General features: G+C 40.3%; 1 protein-coding gene across 1 annotated transcript; it reads right to left on the bottom strand.

Moving 5' to 3' along the window:
* Window positions 1-25,047, bottom strand: LOC131663725 (mucin-2). Its single transcript, XM_058934300.1, has 11 exons — window positions 24,958-25,047; window positions 9,649-10,005; window positions 9,117-9,512; window positions 7,108-8,987; window positions 6,732-7,002; window positions 5,948-6,463; window positions 4,740-5,192; window positions 4,197-4,550; window positions 2,622-3,173; window positions 1,916-2,278; window positions 1-1,885 (listed from the first exon to the last, which is right to left on the bottom strand). Exons 1-11 carry the CDS (start codon window positions 24,958-24,960, stop codon window positions 995-997), a joined length of 6,036 nt encoding a protein of 2,011 aa, XP_058790283.1. The 5' UTR covers window positions 24,961-25,047; the 3' UTR covers window positions 1-994.

Below are 25,047 nucleotides of genomic sequence, written 5' to 3'. Positions count from 1 at the left end.
TAAATGTTCTCGGTAAGTATATACTTACAGATTGCTCGTGTGAGCATGCGTTTATTAAATACAAAAACTCGTATGACCATATTTTTATTTTGGAAACAGAAGCTTACTGAGCTTTCGCTTCGTACAATGAAAGACAGATCTTCTACGTCTGGATGTCTATGAAGCTCCTTTTAAAGAAAATGCATTCAACACCGTTGGCTTACAAGCTATTATACAAAATTCCACTAAGATAGCAGTAAATGGAGTAAAATGGAAAAAATTAAAGAATTAGTAAGAAAAACCTCGAGAGTAAAAAGATAAAGTTACGAATTACATAAGTAATGAATAAAATAATACGCTTAATAATTAATCAGTAGAAAGTATCTTAGACTTTAATAAGGACTATACAAGTATAATTGAAGGAGACTAAAATTGCGTTAATTCCTCAGTAATAGCTTTTCCCAATCCATTTCAATCGCAACGGAGACAGTTGATGCCCTTTAAAGCTCTACTAGGGGTCCTGTGGCGTACGGTATTTTCACTGAGAGACATGTACTTTCTCTCTAGGCGATCTATTACCGTGGGTCGGAGGACCAACGTTTTGTCGAGCGGAATAAATAACGATTGAACATAGGCGTACTCAAACGAGAAGTACGCAACTCATGTAGGTACTATCCGTATCCTACTCATACTGCACTTCTTTCTCTTGCTTGCCTTTGTGTATTTCCAATGAATGCTTTTTTTGGCACACTCGGCTGCCACAAATTAGGTCGTAGCTTATACAACGTAGTTTCGATTTCCATGTAATGATCGTTGTGGACATGCGCGTACGATAAATTGATCGAATTTCAAATTAAATAAATAGTAACAGTGCTCATGTGGGCGTGTGAAATGCGAATTCGTTCGATATCTGCTAAAAAAGCAGAGTTTGAGCGTGACATTAATCCTCAAATAATTCATTCGTTACGTAAGTGACTGGCAGCTGTACTTTTACTTCGGCAAAAATCTCGGAGGCTCATCTCGAGACTCCGTCCTTTTTGGGCTTAGACATAACGCAACGACCGCGGTAACAGATCTCGGTCATATGGGAAACTTTGGTCGTCGTGGACGTCCTGAGAATCTTGCCAAGATTCGTCTCGAAAGAGCTCTTCTTCACAGGGCCAATCTGCTTATCGGACATCATGGACGGCACGAACGGTCCGAAGGTAGCAGACTCAGTCGTGCTTGTAGTCAGGTTATCATTACTGGCGAGCGGTTGGAAGACTACTCTGCTAGACGACGACACGGAAGTTTTTACTTCGGTGGGAATGAAAGAGGTGCTTTCGGCTTTGAAAAGTTCTTTGTCCTGCCTGCTATTAGTGGTACTAGGACTATGTTGCTCGGTGAGTTTGGCTTTCTGGTGATGTTCTTCGTCGGCACTCTTGATGCTTTCAAAGATAGCCTTCACGTAATCGGTTACACTGGAATCGTTTTCTTCAGTCTGCTGCTGCTGTTGTTGCTGTTGTTGTTTCTCTTCAGTTTGGTTCTTGGGAACCCATTTACCGAAAAGAGACTTGTCACTAGGATAGCGTACCTCGCTCCACTTGCTTCTGTGATTCTTTGGATATTCGGCGTTGCCTTCGACGGCTTTTGCCTGTTCTTGGCTGCGCAAATACTCGTTGAATGCTGGACTCTTTGTCACGAAATACCTCAGCGAGTTTTCTTGGTTCAGCGACTGGATAACGTTCTCGCCACTATTGCTTTTGATCTCTTCGAATTTCGGCGTAGTTGTCATTGTCGCCATCATCGTGTTGCCGCTCGTCGACTTCTGGGCTTCTATCGTGGTTGTCCATGAAGGTGTGGTCGGAACTTCGGTATTATCCTCTTCCGTCTGTCTTACAGTCGTTGTTGACTCTTCGCGAATTTCCTTTATAATCGGCGTTTCGTCGTGAATCACGTCAGATGGAGTAATAGTTGGCATAATCATCCATGAGTCATCGGGATCAATAGTAGTGGTGATGACTTCGGGTTCAGAGGTGGTTAACCTGTCCTTGTTGTCACCGAGCATTTTGTCAAGGAAAGCCTCGAAAGCGGATTTTTCTGTCTGCGGCGTTTCCATAGTCGTAGTCGTGGTTGCGGTGGTGGCCGATGCACTTGTTGTCGGTACCGTGGTCAAGTAAAAGTTACGGAATTTGGGTGGCTCTCGTGGTAGATTGTTCAATGATGAGTCGTAACTTTGAGACTCGGCAGTGACAAAATCTTCTGAACTGGTACCAGCTGGCCTTACGCGTACTCTCACTCGCCTTCTTCTCAACCCAGCCTGAAAAAAAAATGAATAATCATTATCGCTTTACTCATATACGAAAGTTTACTGAATAAATTTCATTTCGTCCGAAAGAGAAATCCATTGCTCGCGTACAATTTGAGTAAATTCGATAGTAAAAAGTTTTTAAGTTAACAGGATGATGTTTATTTTATGTATTAACGACCTACTTTTGCAGAAGTACTTCTATCATCACGAAAACAAACTCTTGCAAAAATTATTTTTAGAAAGCATAACTTTCTGAAATTAAATTGATGTGTAAGTTAGCTAATTAATAGAAAAAACATCGAAAAAAAGTACAAGTATGTATGCATGTACGTGTGTATATGTGTGTGTATACCTTCTTAAAAGTAGCGCTACTAGGTTTATTAAACTCCTGAGTGGGTAAATTCTCAGTCGAACTATGAGTAGGTGCGGCAGGTGTGGTTGTCACATTATCTGCCTCCTCGTCGGCGTTCATTTTCTTGCCAAAGTCAATCATCGTTTGCATCATTTTGCCAGCGGACTCCTCGCTGGAGCTGGGTTGCTGTTGCTCGGTACTGGTGTCCTCGTTATTATCACTGTCGGAACTGACGAGGACAGTAATGGAAGGTACATCGGGTCCTGCGGTGATGATTTCCGGCAAATCACCGGCCTTGTCACCAGCCTCGGCCTCCACAGACTTGTCTGAATTGTCGTTTGCTTGGTTTGGCGTGTAGCTGCTCGGCTGGAAAGAATTGCCTGACAGCTTGGTAGACCATTGACTTTCGGCGCCATAAATGTCGCCGGAAGGTCGGCGCGATGACGAATGCTGCTGGCGTCGTGGCGCATCGTTAGCTACTTGGGATGGCTCGTATTCATCTCGATGGTAAGACTGTGATGCTCCATAGTTCAGCACAAATTCTTGTGGATACTGCAACGATTTTCGTAAAATGTCGTATTTATTATTACAATATCGTCTGAGGGATTTATACAGCATAGTTATTCGAGTTTTATTTGAACTGTCGGTAATACTTTGAGCTGGGAAAAAGCAAATTGTGAATTTATTGAAGCGTGTTACATAAAAAAATTATAACATCAGGTTTAGATTTAAATTATTTTAAGTATGCATTTTTATTGACTGCTTTTCAACTTTCAAAACGCATCAACGAAAATCACTCATTTCAAATATTTTCACAACAAGGACAGGTTGCGAAACGAAGCAAAACAAAAATCTTTAACATGTTTTAAATTTTAAATCAATTCTATCGATGTTACTAAAGTGATAGTTCAAGATAACCGTGTCAACGTCTAATTGGTATCAACGCAAACTGGAACAGAGGAGAACCAAATAGCAAAGCCAGTGTTACGAAGAAGGAAATCGAAAATAGAAAGGCCGGGGATAGAGGAAAAGGAAAGGAAATAAGATAGGAAAAGGGCGGCAATAGGGAGCGTGTACATATATAGCAAGTCCGAGAGAGCAAGCACGCATCAACCGCAGTGGAAAAAATGCAGGACAATCGATTCTCAACGAAGTATGTTAACGTAATGCGCGCGTGATCAGAATATATTACGTTAATTTTTTACATTGTTATGAATTACGTCATGCATGAATTTTCAAACACGAATTGTTTAGTGCATTTCAATTTCATTCAAACTCCATTAATTAACCACAACTTTTCCGCAGTGTATAATAAATGCAAGTAGCCTATATAAATATATAACTCTAACAAGTAAGTTCAACAAGTTCTTTTGAAAATATTCTACTTTAATTTAATTTTAATTTTTTTTAATGCAGTTTTAACTAAAATTCACGTTACTTTCGTAATTATGCAAACCAACCTAATATTATTATTCGACTTGAACTTTTGTGTATAGTTTTAAGTCATGTAAAAATTTGTTAAAATATGTGTACAGTTCCGGATATGCTAAACGATAATAATTATAAACTACTCACGTTCTCGTCCATAATGTCCGGTCGTCCGCCTCTGGCATTTTCTTGTCTTGGATAATTTTCATCAATGGGAAGCTCATTATTGGCATCGACTGAACTCTCAGTAGTAGTGGTGGTGCGTCTTCTAGAGCCAGGACGACGTGATCTGGTACGTGCTTTGATTGGCTTGGCCTCGTCGGACTGACTACCACGAACTCTTGAGCGAACGGTATATACGTCGTCGCTATGTGGTGTCGTCGTTATACGAGAACTTGATGGACGTCGAGTTGCAGAATACAACTTTTGACGGCTTTTCAAAAGTTGAGCTTGCGACTGACTGGTTTCGGTTGTCGATGGTGGTTCGATTGTCTCGACGTTCTGAAATAATTTTTTCGCTGTTTTTAAAACTGACTTCGATATTAAAAAGCTTCTAAAGACATTATTAGAAAGTTCTAATTACTGACAAAAACTTTTGTTACATTTTTTTTATAAAAATTTTCTGCACAATGCAGCACAACAGTGTTAAGCTCATTAGCATGTCCGAGTATAATTACAGAAAAAACCTACTTGATAGTGCGTCGTTTCAGTCTGCTGTACAACATTGTAATTAGGCGTCCTAATGAAACCATAGCTGTCCTCCTCGTCGGCACTGGGTCGTTCTTCGGTTGGCTTTGTGGTCGGTGGCGATGCAGTGGTGGTAGTTGGTCGACGTGCCGCTGCTTGGAACCTCACGTACTCACCTCCGTTAGTCTGTATCGGAGAATTCTGCTGATGTTGCGTGCGCGTCCTTTGCCTCGATCGTGGTCTTGACGTTGTTGGCTTGTTACTTGCATCCTGATTCACCGCACTAAATCGCACATATTCGTCGTGTGAGCCACGTGGTCGTGTCTGGATGGCCGAGTCGGCCTGTTGACTCGGTCGACCACTAAGACGTCCGCGCACTCGTTGACGGATTATCACTGGAGCTTCTGTCGTTGTTGTTGTACTTGTTGTTGTTGGTATTGTTGTCGTTGTGGGTACCTATAGATTTGATATTGTAGTTAATAAACTATAGAATGAAAAGGTGTAGTAAAAAAATTAATAGTCGTTGCCGTGGAGATGTTTGAAATAGGATCAGGTCGATATATGAAAGATATTTAACGAACTACTAGAAACTTCAAGGAAACTTCAATTTCTAAGTTTCATAAAGATAGATGATCCCAAAATAGTGCCTTGACATTCTCTGTTGGTTTTAACACGCGATAGTTGCAAGTTTCTTAGAAATGTTTTGCCCCTAGAAGAAATGATTCCATCAATATTTAGCTCATATGCCTATGCAAATTCATTAAGATCTATTTGATTAAACTGGAAAACTTTCCAACTGCACGTAGTTTATATTCATTCATTCATTGATGAGTTCTGATTTAATTTGCTAATTTCAATACCCTCTTCGATATATCCTTTACGTTGACTGGTTATAAAATTAACTAATATCGAATTCTAGCAAAAATATAATTAAGAAAAGTAATTGATGCACTGCTATGTACTGATTTGATCAAGGAAATGAGGCTTTATTTTGCCTGATTTTCTCATTGCTATACGTACACATTCAAACATATTTACGCTTTCAAGGCTATAGTAAATATCGAACTACACACGGTTCGTGACAAGTTATTCTTACGCACTTATAATAATGTATTCAAGTGCGATGAAATCAGTAAAATTTAATTGAGCTTATTATGGAATAGAAAGAAAGCTAATCTTATTCACTTTACCTCAGAAAACAAATTAGCGACGGTAACGTAGGCGTAATCGTCCGGCTTATCTTGAGGTATCGGCAAGAAAACCGGTTGCTCCTCGTCGTTATTATATACAGGCCTGGGAGTGTCGGCTTTGCCAAAGTTGCCTTGGATTGGCACTGGATGATAGACGGGTGAGAAATCTTGCAAATGAGATCTCTGCACATTGGGGCCGTCGGTGCCAGCGATAGGCTGGAAGACTACACTCTCGGTTTTACCGGGTCTGTGATATCCGCCGAAGTCTTTGTTGTGCAATGGCGAGGGTGAGATCTCGTGTGTTCTATAGTCGAATCCATTAATGGGTGCTTCATCGCTGGAGGCGAGGTTGGTTTTGCGCGAGTACTCGAGTCCGGCAAGTGGCAGTAAGGAGTCGGAGATGCGCTGGTTATTGAGGGGCGCCGCTGCGGCGGCCGCGGAAGCAGTAGAACTGGCCGCATCGATTTGTGATACGTTCTCATAGGCCGTACTATGCTCTTGCTGACCTTGCTCGCTCGGCTCGTTTGAATCGACAACCTGCAAAAGTACGTGAGCACACCACCCCCAACCGGCAGCGCCCGCTTTCTCTTAGTATGTAAGATGCCTTATGAGGATAAACTATTTCGGCTAAATAACTGTCGCTTTCCTCCTAACCGAATTGCCTTTTAAGCTAATGCAAACTCTCCTCTCGGTTCCCTGACATCTCTTTACATTTTAAAGTGCATTTTCTAGTCAAAACGCAAATGATCCAGTGAGGAAAGCTCATTGACTTTAGAGTTACGAATTTTCATTTAAATAGACATACCTGACTTTGGATAGACTCTTTGGTTTCTTCCTCTCTGGGCTTGTAGTTGTGATTACGAACTGTGGGTCTTCTTAACGAGCGCATATCATTGTCGTCGTATCTCGAACTGGTCACAGGAGTTCTCTTCGTAGGATCGTACGATGAATCATGGTAATCCTCGGTTGTCGTCGTATACTTCGATCTGGATCTATTGATTGGTCGCCTAGTTCTATCGGCAGTTGTTCTAGTCGGTGGCGACAGCGTCGTTGCTCGACTCGAAGTCACTCTACCCCTATAATTTTCATCGATTACAAAATTTAAATTTTCATAGTTGATTTGTTTTTAGCTCACATAAAATTTAACATAATCAGTCACGTTCTTTGTTTTTAACCGTTACCTGAGTCGAGTGCGCGGTCTGTAGGTAGTCGTTGGAGTTTCTGTCGTGGTAGTTGTAGTGGTCGTTGTTGTCGGTGGAGTTGTTGGCGTTTGAATGGAACTGGATAGTTCAGTCTTTTCTACAAGTGCATTAACTAAGCCTGGCAATTGTGGTGAAATAGCTGGAAGTTCAGCTGGCAGATTGTATTGAGTTTGCTCCTCATAATTTGGTGATTGGTTCAGAAAGTAAGTATTAGTCACCGTGTGCCCGGTTGGATCGACTGGATACCTTTGAATCGCTGGTACTGGATCGGGAAAATGAGGTCGGTGATGGTTGGCATTCTGATTGACAAAATGAGTATCAGCGTTGTGTTCTTGGTTGTAAACTGGAGTAGATTGCGGAATTGATTCGTAAGAGAATGCCGATATTGTCTTTGGGCTGTAATAGTTTGGTGTGGTTGACACTTCATTTTGACTGTAATAATTTCGAGTTTTAGTTGGTCTCTCAAGTTTACTGGTTGATGTTCTCTCATCCTGATAGGTTGTAGCCGTCACTGTTTGTAATTTCTCCGTCGAAGGCTTATTCTCGTAGAATTCTTGGAATCTCCATTTGGTAGTTGACTGACTAGGGGGCAACGACGATGACACCTCATACCTGGGTGTAATGGGCTCAGGAGCGTACGAGGCTGTCGTACTCACGTCGTAGGTTGGGGATGGCGAGTTACTTACGACTTGGTAAGCGTTTGGCTCGATCAACGGATTCAGATTCGGACTTTGATTGACGTGCGACTTGACCTCGACGTTTTCCAAAGTGTTGATTACTACCGAGCCGATGTGTGGAGCAGGGAAAGGAATTTTCGAGTAACCCGGCGGTGGTTCAAAGCTCAGAGGCGCCACAAAGAAGGGCAATTTGTCAACTTTTCTCTCCACGCGATTGTTCTCGATCGACGACAAATAAGGCAATTCGAATTTGGCATAACCTGGTGGAGGCTCCAAGTGTCTAGGACCTACGAACACTCGCGGAGTTTCCGGTCCAAAATTATCCAATACTGCAATCGTTCTTGCACTCTTTAGGGTCTTTAATACGTCGGTTAGTCTAATACGATTATGGTCAGAGAAGGAATCTCCCATGAAAACAGAAAGCGGCGGTTGATTTGGTGGAGGTAATGTTTGCGTTTCCGTAGGCTGGCGATAATCCTGCTGATCGTCTTGATATTGATTCAACTTGTTTCGCGGTTTGTTGCGTGGTTTGGTATTTTTTACATTCTTGCTAGTTACTTCCGTCAAATGTTGATGGAATGGAGAATTGTGTACGAATGCTTGAGCATGAGGCTGCTCGATCTCGTAATTTTGAGATTGAACGCCAGCTAACTGTTGGTTAGCAACTTCTTCGTTCACTTGATCTTTTTGATAATTTGAAAATCTCTCGAGTTCTCTTCTCCTTTCCTCTTCTTGCTTAATTTTGAGTTCGGATAATCTACGTTCTTCTTTGCGCTCTCTTTCTCTAATGTCTCGTATTCTCTGCAATTCTCTCTGTCGTGATGCTTCCTCAATTTTTTCCAATTCTTTTCTCTTCTTTTCGGCCTCGCGTTGTCTCATTAATTCTTGTTCTTTTCTCACGGTCTCCTGGTGCAATCGTGCCTGTTTTTCCAGCTCAAGTTGCTCCGCATGCAATCTCGCTATTTCTTTTTCTCGCTCAACTGTTAAAAATTGATTTTTCTCATCGTGTTGGCGCTGCAACTGTTGCAAAATTTCACGGGCATAAGCATCGTGAGGTGTTAATGGAGTAGATGAACTTTCAGAGTGATGCTGATGATATTTGCTAGGGAGCTTGCGATTCTGCGCTCTCTGCAGTTTACCGCGCTGTGCCAATGTTTCAGCGGGCACATAAACTAATTGAATCTAGATTAACGGACAAAAGAAAATGATTTGTTGAGAGACGATTTTGAAACGAGCTTGCAAAAAAAGAGATGGCAATAAAATTACTGCAGTTAGTATGGAAAAGGAATGTAAGTATGTGTGGAGTAGTACCTCTTCGTCGACTGCCGAACTCGTAGGCGGGGTCACGAAGTTTACGTGGGAAGGCTCTTCTTTATGCTTGTGAGTGCTCTCGAAACGTGTCTTCTGCTGGATTCGGTAATCCTTTGAATCGTCGCGCGGTCGACTGGTGGGCCTCGTTATCGATTCCGGGCGATAATCTCGTTGAGAACCGTGATGTCCGCCTCGAGTACGTTTCAGATCAGCATCGGTGGCAAGAAAATCTTGTGGCTGGAACACAGGTGGCAGAGCTTCTCCGGATGGCACTGGAGGCACAAGAACTTCGGGTGCTAGCTGCGGCAACGTTTGCAAGTTCACGATGGTAGTCTGATGGAGAGCCTGTTTTTCTTCCTCCGAACTGCCGAAGGCATTTGGCTGATAGGCTTGGGACTGCCAAATTGAAAGAAAACCTAGTTGAGCTATTGTCATTCGGATAAGCGATAAGACTTAGAATGCCGGCTGAAGCAAAGGCAAGTGAAAACTAGAGTAAGGGGAAAACTATCGATTATTAAGGCTGAAAAATAACCTGCAAAATTTGCTGCTGAGCTTTGAGCTGCTGTTGCAGCTGCAGTAGGCGTTGAATGCTCTCCTGTGTCTTTTGAAGCTGCAAGAGCTGGTCTTGATACTGCTGTTGAAGTGCCGGTGGAAGAGCAACCGCCGGCACTTGACCAGCCGCTTGAGGGCTACTGTCGACGGCCGAAGCTGCTGCGGGCGCGCTTTGCTGCTGCTGCTGCTGCTGTATTTGACTGTTCCGCGGATTCGTCAGTGGAATCCACTCGCTATTAGTTATTTGACGCGACCACCTATCCCTTTCGGTTTGATCGCATCGGGCTGTGCATAGGATTCCAATGAACGTGATCCATATTAGTGCCTCTCGCACGATCTGAAACGGTAAATTAATGAGCTTTAATTTAATTAGACAAATTATTTACCAATTATCCTTTCTCTCTTTTTCTACTTTTTTAATTTAGCCGTACATCTTTTTTAATTTAACCGTACATTTATCGGGAAATTCTTCCATTTGAACTCGGCATCACTAATTGATATTGATTGTAGTTGGATAACATTGCTATTCAATATTCAACAAGACGACAACCATTGCTGGATGAATGCCCATTCTCTATGAAAAAAGTACACGCTTCTCGTGATAACTGGGTGTTAAATTTACGTAAATGAAATTTACGTAAATGGTCAAGTGCTACAGTGAATGAAAGCACGTATTATCTACGAAGAAAAGCATTTCAAAACGCTGAATCAAATGCCATTAAAATTACGCAACAATGTACGATAATGAACGAGCTTGTACATCGTCCTAGGAATGGAGCACTGAGAGTATTTTATTTTTCAAGCGAAAACGTGGTCGAAGAACGCAATGGGGGAAAAATGAGGAGGAGTGCTGCCACACTACGTAGCGTAAGTTGTCCTCGCGTTCACTGGCTCGCTGTAATACTGGTATTTCGCGCGGCTAGAAAATGATTTTGAACGAGTACCGTGAGACGAAGGACGCGGTGCTTCTGCAGAAAAAAAGATGTTTCAAATTGTGGTGAGCGCGGTTAGTTAATCGGCGAAACATGCGGCAAAACGTAATTCAGCGGTCTTCTAGTATTTAATGAGCTTATACCGTGAAAACTCTCTTCGCTTTGATTAGACATATTACCTTGAAGTTTAGCGCCTTGTGGATTTTCCAATTTACATTTTGACATTTTGCGATAATCAATATTTTCAAACAAAAGCCAAGTTTATTTAAAGTCTCGAAAAATTGATTTGCAAAAGGTAATCTAATATAATAAAAGTTTAATAAATTTCTCCTAAAGTCACAAATTATTCTCTACAAAGTATAGTTTCCGTTACACCTTCTCTATTTAATTTAACTGTGATTGATTAATAGACAATCATCAGTCCTCAAAAGCGCCACGTTTTACCACTCTATGATTATATCGTTACTTTTAAATTTCATCCAATCACGTCGTACGTTCGAGTGTAAGTTATCCTTGAAACATAATGAATATGCGCATCTACGAAACGGTAGAGTACTCTTTCCATGAGCGTTATAGGTGATTTGTTAAGTGCTGATAGCTCAATGATAGGTCGAAGCATTGTGAAAGAATCAATCTGAGAGCAGTGTACTTTCTCTTGCATAAATGAAAAAAAAATGATGGATTATATTTCAAATGTAAGTATTTAATAAAGAAAAAATTAGATTCCTTTATAGAAAAAAGTAAATGTTTTGCGCGAGAGTAATAGAGAAGTAACAAAGTGGCAAGTGTAAAGCTTTCAACTAGAAACCGAGAACAATTACTTGAGCTGAAATTGATGTTTATGGTCGTATACACGGCTTATCTGAAAACGTCAAAACAAGTGCGAGGATTAAAATGATTGTGGCCGTAACATTATGGTGACAGTGACAGCTGTTCTCTCCTCCTTCTCACCGTAACTATAGGTTTTCCCCTGGGAAAGATATCTCTCTTTACGAAGAAAACTTTATGGCTCGCTCCTACTGGTAACAGAAATTTTATAAAAATACGCTTTTATTTGAATGAAAATGTGAGAATGAGGAATTTTTGCAAATTAGATTACAGGTGTTTCCGTCGACTATTTCGCACAGCTCAAAAGTTTTTTCTGCGAAATGCTACTACACTTTAAAATTGTCAAACGCTTTATTGGTCATTTGAGCAGCCAATTATTTTGGCCCAAATTACCATTGGTCTATTATTTTTGAGAGTACGGGCCGCACTGAAAGGTACAATCGTTGTCTTTCAGTGGCCAAAGTAATGACGGCGATTGCAATGCGGGAAAGGGGATTATGTTCGAAAAGTTTGCCACAACAACGACGACAACAACTGATTATTTATACGGCCGCAGGCGAAAAAAAATGCAAGAAAAAAAAGAGAAAAAAGTAAGGATTGTGCATGAAAAACTGACACAGATAGGCGCGTAGAGGTAAGTAGACCGCTAGCAGGTTGCTACATCGTGGCTGCATATAGTAGGCTCTCTTGATTTCTAGCGCGCGCGATCAATTTCCCATAATATATAATACATTATATATATCCAATCAACGGACGTCCGTAAATACCACATAGCCCCGCTATATATATATACACACACTTCAAGGCGAAACAAAACAATATCACTTAGGTTCTCATAGACAATTATCTATAAAATATGGAATACCATATCACGTTAGATTGGCGTCTTCGAGAGGTAGTAGCATTAGTACTCTCTCGTTATGGCAATGGCCGTCGGAGGATCTAGACTGCGACTGGTCTCTAACGAACTGTGAGCCGTAAGCGTGCGAATCATACGGTAATGCTTCTAATTGGAGCTGATCGCTCTCTGCCTGCATTCTCTCTCTCTCTCTCTCTCTCACTATCTCTAGCCGGAAGTTTTCTCCACGTGTACGTGCGTGCTCGCGAGGAAAGTGACGCCTTCTCTCGGTTTCTTTTATTCTGCTCTCGTAATCCTAAAGAATTCGACGGGATATGAGGAAGCGTCATCGAGACGTTGTTGCTTTTATTGCTGTCTGTTTACTGCCGTTGTCTCAGCTTCACTGCTCGACGACATTTACGACTCTACAATCTTCCATCTTTGTCCTATCCGGGTTCTATGCTTTAGCCACTTTGAATTGCCACGAAGATAACGCTTGCTGATTTTATCGCATGGCACACTATTTTTTTTTTAATATTCATTGCCAATCAAGTTCATCTGAATATAGCGACGTGTTCGCTTTCACTTTTACGCGGAGCAAGCTAACCATCAGGGCCAATAATCTCGGAAATAAACGTGTCACGCAGAAGCAAAGACACGCGTACTGAGGCCTAAAAATAATTACATTTCCTTTGAACGTCCATTTTCGTTAACCGACATGCAATTGCCTCGCAGACGTTTTAGTTTAGCAACTCGGTAGACAGATAAAACAGTTTCATATGCATTTATAAACGATCGGAAATTTATTTAGAAAGTGTTGACCAACTAAATATTGCGTTCAAGGAGAACATTAAATATATCGAGTGAGTAAGAAATTGAAAAAAGAGAATTATAAGCATTCCACGATTCGCAAAAAGGAAAGCTGCAAACGAACGCTGCTTTCCTACTCAATATTTATTAAATATGTTCGCGAGTAGGCGGGAAGAAACTTGCTTAGCACACATTCTTTGATCTGTTTGATCGAAGTAAGGTGCACATTTTGACGTTTTGACGCTAGATCTCGCATCCTATGAGCTGATTTTTCACTATAAATAACAACGCTTCGCTGATATCCATTTCAATGCTATTATCAGTTGCAGAGTTGTTTCCACGCGAGCAAATTAAGAATGGTGTACTAGACATTAATGTCACAGAACGAGTAAGCGTTTACTAGAATAAATACGTATTTTAAGGCCGAACATTAACATGACGCAAAAAGTCCCACGTCAGCCGGAACTTATAAACGTAAGAGTTCTGCTGCACAAGCTAGCAAGTCATCTTTGCGTTTCTAGTGTTAAGCAATTATTGGCTCGTCATCTGTGAACGCGACTCGTCGCGCGACAGCCATAATTTTCCAGCCGCGGTTGACACGCTCCACCCGATACTTGCCATTTCCGGACACTAACCCCGCCGCTACTGTCTGTAATATTACACGCACCGCGTAGACGAGTTTTTCCAACTCTTTCACGACAACCAGCTGTAATGTATTTTCAATTTCCTCGCCGTTCCTGCGGCGCACACTTGCGCGCGGTCACCAGTGATATAATGCCCACTTGCTGGCCAGTCGTCAGCGCTAATCGACCGCGGTGCAGCCCCGATAGAACAGAAAAAACTACGTCGAAGATACTCATTCCGCAAAGGAAAACCTCAGAGCTAAAAAGAGCGACTACTCTCCGTAATCGAGCGATCATCGAACTGTTGCATCATCAAGTTTGAACGAGGTTTTGCCTTCCAAATGTTTGTGCTTTTTCCTCTTCTCGTCAATGCAATCGGCTACAAGTAGAAAGTTTCGAAAAAATTTGCCGCAAAGCGTGTCGATTTTTCGATAAATGACACAGCGAGCAGTCGGAAGCGTCTCATAAATATAAATCAACATGTCAATGCGGAACAAGGAAGTGGCGAGACGTTTCACATACTTTTGTGGGCGGCAAAAGAAAGCTGCCAATTCTTTTTCAAGCGACGCTAACTAATGTGTATTTTAAATCTCTGTTTCCTACTCCTATTATCATGCTCATTTATTTTCTAAAAACAAGTTTTGCACAGCGCTTCTCAATACCTATGATATATGTGAAAGCTCAATGAAACAAAAAGAAACTAAACAAAAAAATACTTAACCTTGCCGATCAATCATCACGTCTCTGCTAGAATCCACATTATCGCATATGGATGTTTTATGTTTCGATTTCTCTGGACTTAATTAACATTCAATCCGATTAGGCATGGAGAAAAATATCTTATGATTAATAACATTCTATCGTATCTGTTTTGAATGGAATTCAAAATGAGCAGGGATTCAAGTGGATCCATTCAACTATTCAGTAATATCCGCCTTGAATTCTTTAGCTTGGTTGCAAGCTTATCTTCGAGAGCCAGCGTACATTAATAAAATATGAAAATCATCGCGAGCAGCTCACTAAACAAAAAGAATACTGCGTGATCAGCATTGTAGATTGCACTCCATGCTTTATTGTTTTCTCGATTACTCTTTCTTTCAACCACCCAGTAGGAACAACATTCTTTCCAGTGGCGCGCACTTAAAATAGATCGCTCAGGTTTTTCAGCTCATTCTACTAAAAAAACTGGAATCCTTTGTGTTTTTTCCACCGCTCTTTTGGCTCCGATGTGGATTTCATTAGCGATCGCGAGTGGGATGCTTTTTTCACGTAATGACAAACTCGGGGGAAAGTCCAAAAAAAATAGCTTCATAAATGAAGCGCGAAATCATTATCGAGTGATTACTTAAAAAAGGCAAACTAAAGTGAAATCCACGTGTATTTGTTTTATTTTATGCAAATCAGCAAAGTCAATCTGGTGTGAAATTTTTCCCAATGGAAATCGAGAGTCGATCGAATCAATGTTTCCTGAAGATTGCAGAATGCATCGGTCAAGATTTTCTCTAATAATATCCTTTCTAATAATTAATAGCGCAGGAGCAATTATTAGTAATGTCGATACTATACTACGGCCATAATTGAATATAAGGCGAAAACAATCTGCGAAACAATTAAGTTTATTAAATTTCTCTCAATCAGCTGCATCCCCGCGGTTAGTGTATAGGAAAAATATTTGAAAAATTGGTGTGCCGCAGCTTTTGTAATAAGTCTGACGGCGAAATCGGCATAATTTTGGTCGAGGAAAGCTCTCATATAGAGATGAATAACGGGCGAAAAATTCGAGGTATCCGTGACGGCCCCCGAGACTCGGTCAAACCAAATAACTTTCTCTCCTAACATATAAACATACACATGAGGATAGACAGATATAGCTTAAATATAATGAGTGGAATGGGCCGATTCCGGCGTGTAATTATATCGATCGAGACGGTCTTTGTACATATAGGCTACGCATTGTACTGAAGTACTGCCGTGTAGGAAGAAAAAAGAGTAGAAGGAAGGAGTCAAAGCAAAAGGACGTCAGCACACCTTTCTCTCGCGCCTCACACGGACGAGCCAGCAGCCGGCATCTTTGCTGCTTCGCGTACGCGGACGAGGCGCGGTCGTGGCACAGAGAAATGCCGAATGATTTATACGGAGACACCGAGAGGAAATGTATTTTTCATCGTAAAAGTGCAGCAAGTAAAAATGGCATGATATAGGCATTGTTTATAACCGACATTTGAATGTATATTAATAGCACCTTGCGGCTTTGTATTCTATCGTAGATTATCAAGAATGAGTATTGTTAAGATGCACGATTCTACTTTTAAAGCCTAGCAACCTGCGCGGTGGCAGTAATTGAAACTCAGATGACTTCGGGACCATTCTATTTATAGTGTGACGAGACTGTTCCACGTAAAAATCTTGCTTTGAGAAAAGACTCTGACAGTAACATAAAGGTAAAAAGTAAAAAATACCGGGACGTGCATCCAAGTTTATGATTAACAGTTGTGCTAAAGCGAAATAGCATGTTGCATGATGGCGCTACTTTCCTGAATGCTTATAAGTATAATTTCACAGTTTTAACGCTCCGATTAATGACTAACCACACGCGCTTAGATTCAATATCCGAGATCCAACGGCTCATCGTCCTTTGCCTATAAACATCTTATTACACGAGTAAACCAACAGCTAAATTACAAAGCGATGGAGAGAGAGAGAGATGGATGAGGATAGAGATGGAGGAGAGAGAGAGAGAGAGAGAGAGAGAGAGAGAGAATGAGGAGGGAAAACCCTACGCTACTGTATAGGCGGGCGGAGCTACACTCTCAACCTTCGAGATTTTCACGCTCCACTTATGCACGACGCATGACATGCTCGTCATGCTGCTTTTGTATATACATACACGAAGGTGCAAGTAAGCAAGCAAGCAAGTAAGTATGCGTGATGCACTTTCAATCGATTCGAAAATTCGAAAATACTCTAATGACCGTCAAGAGCCACTGCTGAGTTTCTTTTCTCCTCCCTGGTAAATCGGCAATGCCTTGTCATTCTCTTTTTCTACATCCCCGCCACGATTTTCATTTTAAAAGCTCACTTGCTAATGAATGCGTCACTAATTGTGCGATTTCACTATAACCTGTGCGTATGTCTGCCGGCACCTATATTCGCATAAGTTGCCATTTTGGATTTTGCTACGTATTTGGACACGTCATTAGTCTTTTAGAGCCTGCTGTTATTATTTATTTTACATATTTTTAAAAGCTTCCCTCGGAAAATCCAAGTTTTTTTCGTGAAAATCTTGAAAACGGTGTTACTCTTTTCAATTTAATCAGCATTAGTATATATTTTAACACAAGGAATTTACCGGAAACCGTAGGAAAATGAACCTCGCTCTGTAGATTTTCGAGTGTAAATCTTCGCATGCACTACATATTTTTTATAATTTTTGTGCGTGTGATACTCGCATAAATATTCTAAAGTAACGTACAACTACAGGGTTTATTATAGTGATACGATTGGTGATGAATATCGACATTAGTGCATGCTTCAATGTCAAAAGACTACACATGATAGAAACAAGTCATAGAGACTCGAGTAATCAATTTTAACGCTTATGAAAATCTTGTAATGAAAGTTCAAAACGACACGAGCAAGAGATGATTGAAAGGAAGTTTCTCAGGGCACGATGTCATCGTAAACGTGCTTTCATTGCAAGCAAACGAAAATTTACGAGCGAGTTAATATTTAGCGAGGTGCAATTTCGATCGAGAGAGCTGCATATCCGCTTGAGAGACGCTTGAGGTTTTAAAATAACGCGGAGTTGGTCAGCGATGGCGTATATGAATCGCTCTGGAGCGTCACCTACATACCGAAATGAAAGTGCAACGCCGCATCTTGAAATATCTCTTTGGCGAAACGTATCGCGCGCGCAAGTCTTCGAATAAATATTCGGTAAAAGAATGCCGGCAGTGAGGACTCGTCGTGATACGTAACCAGCCGCTGCACTTTCTTCGTTTCGCTTTCGCTTTTTTTCCTCCCTTTTGGCGCGTGCGCATGCACACTGGACGCGAGGGAACCGGTCCGTCGCCGGCGTCTTCCAAAAGGCGAGAAGCTTCATTTGCGAAAATACGACGATAACAACTTTCGATTGCGAAAGCGTCGGACGAGGCGGTCGGCGTCGCAAGTGTGCGGCGCGGCCACCCGGTGGATGGACAACCGGGCCCGTTTTTGGTTGCCCTAAACGCTCGCGTCTTGTCGCTGTAATGCGTATTTGCGAAATCGGGTTGATGATGCTGGTTCTTGCCGCTACCATTATAGTCCCTCTACCGAGAAATCTGCTGACTTTTGTGCAACTTCACAACGTGACACTTGATACGACGCTCGTCTGACTTGTCAACTGCCTCATTTTCACAGTTGCGCCGATTGCGGAAGCTTGAATGCCAAAGCCTCTTGGAATAGTTCTCTTGGACAAGTTATTGTTTTCTATACACTGCATGCATATAACGCGGTACGGCTCTCGATCTCGCAGTTGCGTGGTTAATCCACAATGCGGTAGGCAGCGAGGTGCAGTATTACGCGCGATAACAAAAGTTCCAGTTAATCCCGTAAGCCCATTCGCGCAGCGTGACGAACTTTCAATCAAATCGCTCGTTATAGTGTAGCGGCGCGCACTCGGCACTTCGCGAGCGCGACAAATGATCTCGTGCTCGGTCCGCTCGTTATCTCTCGTGTGCATTTCACGCTCGCAAGCAAACGACGATCCACCGCTTTCAGCGCGCAATTATACGTGCGAGTTTAAGACTAAAAACAGCAGGAGGAAGCGACGGCTTGCGTAAGCTTCGCGCGTGCGCCTGCCCCTAAACTCACACGCGTCGCTATCTCAGAGGAAGTGCATGCGCGCGCAAATAAGTTTTCTGTCTGCGCTCCAATTTAACCAAGCTCTCCAAAGCATTTCGTAATAACCGACGGGGCGGATGGCTTCGTCCCTTGTAATTAGTTGCAGTTACGAGCTCGCAAATACCACCATTACAATGGACAGTTTTTTCTCTCTTCTTAGCTTGCTCGAGTACGGACACAAGAAAGGCCAGCTGTCCGCGTGATATCCCCTTGTCACGGATGCGACGGTTATCTGTCAATTTGCATTTCTGTTCCTAAATTAATAGACCCAGTTAAGCGCTCAAGATTATGTTAATTATCCAGCTATACATAGAACTGCGCGCCAGTTTAATAGTATTAGAAACCACGTTGACGAGCTAGCGAGATCGAGACATGCATCGGATAAAATATTTGATTACCCCTGAAGTACATACGAGTAGCATTGAAGAACACGAGTTAGCTGATACATAAACCGGAGCAGAGTATCGTTTGTTTTGACGCGTAGAAAGTATAATTAATCAAAAAGTGATCGTTCAAAAAAAAAGTCATTAAAAACATTCCGGTGTATGAACGCAATTGTAATTCGGAATACGAGTGCAGCTAATTAATGACAGCTGAGTTTTCTCGCACATTCGCGCATCAAAGTCATGAGCCGACAAGTTCCGCAAGCGCAAATCTGTCGTATAAAGAATAGACACGTGGTAAAAACCTAAAAGGAAGTGTAAAGACTGTCATTGTTACGTTGCTCCATGAGTTTTTTCTTTTACTTCTAGCCGATAGGCTGGCAGTCTTTCTTCTTCTTTCTTCTTCTTTCTGTTTTTTGTAGCCGCTGTATCTTTACAGCCAAGTGCCCGACGACGTCTTTATAACATATCTGTCTGGCAAATGTACTCGTCAGCGTTACACTTTTTTGGAGTTTCACTTTTTCCGACGGCATTTTCGATCTAGTTCACTAAAAAGGAGAAAGAGAAACGGAATTACAGGGCGTGCAGTCGAGAGAGAGCACGCTGATTGAAGTATACGCTCTTACAGGGTCAAGAGAAGCGATTCTTTTCTCTCTCTTTTTTCCCGCGGCGTTTATAGGTGCGTACAGCCATTAAACCGACTCGCAAGAGCCATTGTCGGCTCGGCAGATAATAGCAGCTATTTTCACGTGCACTCCACAGGTAGAGAGGAAGAGAGGCTCATTTTATATGATGATTTCATGATATGCAGCTTCAGGCTGCGGGGAAGAAAGAAAAATCGGCTGCCGTTTATTTGCGCCGAGAAAGTGAAAACATAAGTGTTCTTATTACAATTTTTCCTTCCTGAATGACATACGCTGAATATGTTTTCTTCGCATACGCTTGAACTTGTGTGGAGACATACGCACGCATTAAGTTTTTTCCGCTCACGGTAAATTTGTTAGCTAAATTGTAGGCATAATTTAGCCATCATTTAGGATTAACTGCGTGTGAAGAGGAGCATAGTTTATTTCCGAGAGCTGGACGTTAACAAACACATTTATCACAGCTCACAAGAACATCTCAATTTTTGAGAGTTAAACGGCCTATGCGGTTCGTAATTCAAAATCGCCTCGTACCGATAATGTCACGAACGCAAATATTGCGACAAAAGTGCTCCAAGCAAAACTGTATACGACTGCCGAAAATAAATGCTGTACGTAAAGCAGGCAATGGGAGCCTGAATGGTTAATAGCTCGCATGAGCAGCGACGCGTTAAAGCACGGCGCCGAACGAATAGAAATTCGTTCGGCGCCGTGTTACGGTGGGCGAGCACTATGAATAATACTACTTTTTCAATAGAGCTATTTGGTGTAGATCCCTAAAAACTTATATTTACGTAATCGAAACTTTGTGGTTCCGGCGTTGCATCTATATCCAGATCAGCAGGTCGCGTGTTATGCTTTCCGTGGGAAAATTGAAAATTCGCGCAAAGGAAACTTTAAGATCTTCCGGTAATTAACGTAGGTATATAGCATCGCTTTCGCATTTGCACGCTTGACGCTCGAATCAACGCTGCTACGACACGAACTTTGAATTTTTAATCGCGCGACTGACCGTCGCCGCGCGCTACGTCCAACTACTTGGCGTTTACGCTTTGTGGTGATTAAAATTTCACTTTTATTCTTAAAAAAGAAAATGAAAGAAAAAACAAAGAAAAGAAAGTAGTTATGATCAAAACGAATCACCTTTTGTTCAAAATTAAAATTCCTGTGGGAAAGGCGGTAGCTGTTATTAAGATTAGGACGTTTAATATTTTAATTAGAAAAAGAATTTTATTTTTTTACACAAACAGTGAGTTCTTCCCACATACAATAGTGAAAAAATAACGGTAATTTACTATTTCACAATATTTTTTGCGATGAAAGTTTGAGGATGTTAACTCAGCTATTTTCAACGGAATTTCTTACAACCCAAAAGAATTTATCAAGTATTTTCCCACGTAACAAGAACAATTCTTGGCGACATCCTTACAATGCTATAAATTTGCGGAATAACTCTGTTATTAAGTCATTCATTTTTCTGTTCTTCAATAGTGTAATTGAAAACCATTTCATCAATTAATTACAACTTTGCTGAAATAGTTATCATTAATCCAAACTGCTTGTGCTCGCAAATATAAACTTTACCAATCAATAGTTTCGACGAAGTAAAATACTTGAAATATGTTCTACGTTATTTTTGTAGTGTTGATCGAAAGTAACGTGAAACATGGATGTAGATAATCTCTGCGAAAGTAAACTTTACGATTACTTTTATGACATATATGTAATTTATGTGCTTTGTCATATTGGAGAGCTACAACGCAAATTACCGCAGCAAAATGAGAAATAAATTAGGAATATTCGCCGCCTGCTCGCACCAATTATCGAATAAATCACTATGGTTGCCAATGGTGAATTGCGTTACAGAAATTTCCCTGCGCACAGAAAATTAAGGAAAAAATTCAAAGACGGCAGGTATTAACAGTTTTCTTAACGACGAGCAGCTTCGAAGAGAGTTAAAAATGTATGCCGCTCTTACATCCGTATTTTCTCTAATTAGACAATTAGAAAATTCACAGAAAAAGAATACTTAAGAGTGTCATCACCGATCTTCGAAGATCGGGCGATTCGGAGGCGTCGGTGCGGCGGCGGCGCTCCGTCAGCGAAAGTTAAACCGCTGTAAGAAAGTGCTCTTGACAAAACAACTCATTCTGTTGCACGAGACTACAAAGGAAATTTAAGTAAGGAAGAAGAAGAAGCGGCACAGCGACCTCGCGGCAGCAAAAGACAGACGGTAAAAATTGACACAAGTTAGCCTTGAGAGGAGCTCGGTGCTGTTGTACAGCGAAGTAAACATATAAGATATGTGACGAAAAAAAAAAGAAAAATGCCTGGAGGAAATCTCGCAGGGCGGCGAACTCGCGTTGTCTCGGGATGTATATATATATACGCACAAACAGCGAAGCTGCTCACACACTGACCCCCATTTTGCGCCTCTAGCGAAGTAGATAGCTTAGCACCGTCTCGGGAATGTGGCTGTACGCGTGTGCACGGCGAATTTTCTTATCCGAGCGAGCTTCTGCTGGTCGTATGTGTGTATACGAGTATACGGTCGCGTTGTCTCTCGCCGACTGCAGCACGTCTCTTACCTCGCTGCGGCTGTACAAAGACTCGACGACCAGATAATTTGCAGGCGGAGCGCTCCGGCCGCTGATTTGTGCTTTTTCTACCTGTTTTTTATTTAGAGCCTAATTGCGCACTCGCTTGATATGTTAACAGCTACACGCTAGCTTAATCTTTTCAATGGCAATCGTATCTCGTGTTCCTCGGATTCTGTTAATGCTTCCGCCTCAACTTATTACACCTATTGTGTTTGATATTTTTTCACACTTTCATTCTGTGGCTTCCTCCGCTTTTTTTCCGTTCTCAATTCATTTCTCATCACAAGATTCATTTTTGCGCAGGTTAGATTATTTATAACGTTTTTTTAAGCGACCTATATACTCGTGAACTATTTTTGTAACTATTGCACTTGCAATAACGGCCTTATACTATATTCTTTACGTTACTACCGCAACTGTATTCATTTTACGTACCTTACTACATTTTTTCAAAGTTAACAATCAATGCATACTTTTTGTGTCTAATAAATCTTATATTTTCAAAGCAATTAATCATTTAAAAAGTGAAGCTTTAATCAATTTCCATAAATTCATTTCTGATTTTATGAACTATTTTTTATACTACGTTAATTGTAAGATACTTTGATTTAAACAAAATTTATTAATAGATAAAGAGAAAAAAAATACGATTAGAGCGTTCAAAAAGAACAGCTATTTGAATTTATTTAAAAAATTTTGAAAACAAAAGAACAATAAGTAAAGAAGTATAAGTAATACTGAATACACGTGTTGGTAGTCTACTGGATTAGTCTAGGTAATTTTGCATGAAAATAGAAGGATTAAATAAAATCGATGAATGTTAGGTTCAAACGAACAACAAAATAAACTAAACCTTAAATATCAGTTTTTTACTACTACGCAATCCATTCTAACATCAGTGCAACTTTATTTATTTTGTAGATGCAGAAAAATTCTGCATGAAACTTTTCAACTACTTTAATGTTTACTTATTAATCAATCTTATTAGTAAAAAAACTAATTAAAAAGACAAAAATTTACAAAAATTATAAACTTTGATTAAGCGTTGCTAATACAAAGCTAAGCTTGACAGAATCGAGTTCGAGCATATAATGAAACTGCGGGCAAAATAGCGCCTTACAATTTCAAAACTCCGCAATATCTATAATAATACACAGATGAGCAAATTTGGCAAAAAGTATTTCTTGTTTAAAATTTTCCTACGTGCTTTTCATTTTTGACTTTCGTCGCATTTTAATTCTGTTATATTCGATGACATTCTAACGAAATTTAGAAAATATTGAGTGATCGCTAGAGGCGAGTCACAATTAAATGAGTCTCACAAATAATTTTCCCGTGTAATCTTCATTTTGTATTTCACATTTTGATAGTTGTTAAACGTATTGAGGTATGATTACAGTAATATAATTAACACATTTGAAGTATTAATTAAGTAGGTAAAACTGAAAAATTATTTAATGACTGATTATTTAAGCAAAGCTAAACGTTCGCACGTATAATTAATACTTTTTTACTGTCTAAAGTAAATGTTTTATTTGTTTGAGCAATCATTTTATTAAAAAAAAAATAAAATAATTTCGTTACTTCCTACGAATAAAAATTCAATTTGATTATACGTTTTTGACATGCTAATAAATTTCGAAATGAATCTAACGCAAATATTGATTACATAATTAGTTTACACTGCAGGAAACGATTAAACGATATCTAGTAAACTGAATCACATAAACATGAATGTGGCTTAATTGGTTACCGCAGTACGTTATTGAATAAATCATTACAATTAATGTAAAAAAGTATTAGAGTCTTTACATGATACCGTAAATTTAGACGCAGCTCGAAACTCCCACGATAACAAATTATGATTAAGCATCCACGTAATATAAAATAAAACGATATTTTACAAAAATTATATGGTTTATTGATCAATTTAAGATTAATGGTTATGGTAAGAAAATAATAATGAAGACTTTACATAGATTCTGAGAATCAATTCCGTGCTGGAGTACCTATAGAATGATGGAGTACTCAAGCTTACATGATAAATTATATTTGATTCTATCCTTTAGCGAATAATACTTTCCATAAATAGTTATTAGAAATTATTTTATTAACTTTGATAATTATTGATATTATTATCAGATAAGTAGTATAAAATTAGCATTCAAAATTATTTACATGTTGTCATCAAAACATCCTACGTATTATTTACATATATACTTTATAATAATACATGTTTCTCATAATACCATTCATATTACACTGTTTGCTAATATTATCTCAACTGTAGAACTATTTCTGATGAAAAAATTAATTATTTTTATGGAAAATATGACAATTGAAAAAAATATTGTGCGCTTAAGTAAGAAATTGATAGAAATACGCAAATGAGCAAGAACTAAAGTAAATGCAATATTTATATAGATGTGAGACAAGTGAATGCCGTTAGAAGGTAATGAATCTGAAGTGAAGAAACAGTGCTAATAAAATATCAATCACAGAAAAGTCAGAAAACATCTTGTTCAACATTTTCCAGTCGATTAATCTAATCGTTGAAAATAGTTGTGCACAGCTTCGCCTCTATAACTATGTCTATTTGTTGAAGAAAAATTGGTTTGAAGCTCTACACGACTTCCCGCGAGAGCTAGGCGTATAGGGCGCGAGGAAGAGAAATTCTGGTATACATTCCATAAAAGCGAAAGAATGAGAGAGAAAGAGAGACTGAAAAAAGCTGTAAGCTCTGGACTCACCATGATGAGGAATAGATACGGCTCTCACACCAATCCTCGGAGGTGAAATATACCCTGACGTCGCTCCTCTTCACTGTGTCTGTGGATGTG

The sequence above is a fragment of the Phymastichus coffea genome, unplaced genomic scaffold (assembly GCF_024137745.1).
Source record: "Phymastichus coffea isolate CEN01 unplaced genomic scaffold, Cenicafe_Pcof_1.1 PCOF00038, whole genome shotgun sequence".
NCBI lineage: Eukaryota > Metazoa > Arthropoda > Insecta > Hymenoptera > Eulophidae > Phymastichus > Phymastichus coffea.
This window is presented reverse-complemented; position numbering and strand designations above follow the sequence as displayed.

Coding starts and splice junctions, on each gene's coding strand:
- LOC131663725 (XM_058934300.1), bottom strand. Junction 7,003..7,107: donor AGACCGCGCACTCGACTCAG/GTAACGGTTAAA, acceptor TGAAAATTATAG/GGGTAGAGTGACTTCGAGTC. Junction 1,886..1,915: donor CAACTATTACTCCATCTGAC/GTGATTCACGAC, acceptor CCGATTATAAAG/GAAATTCGCGAAGAGTCAAC.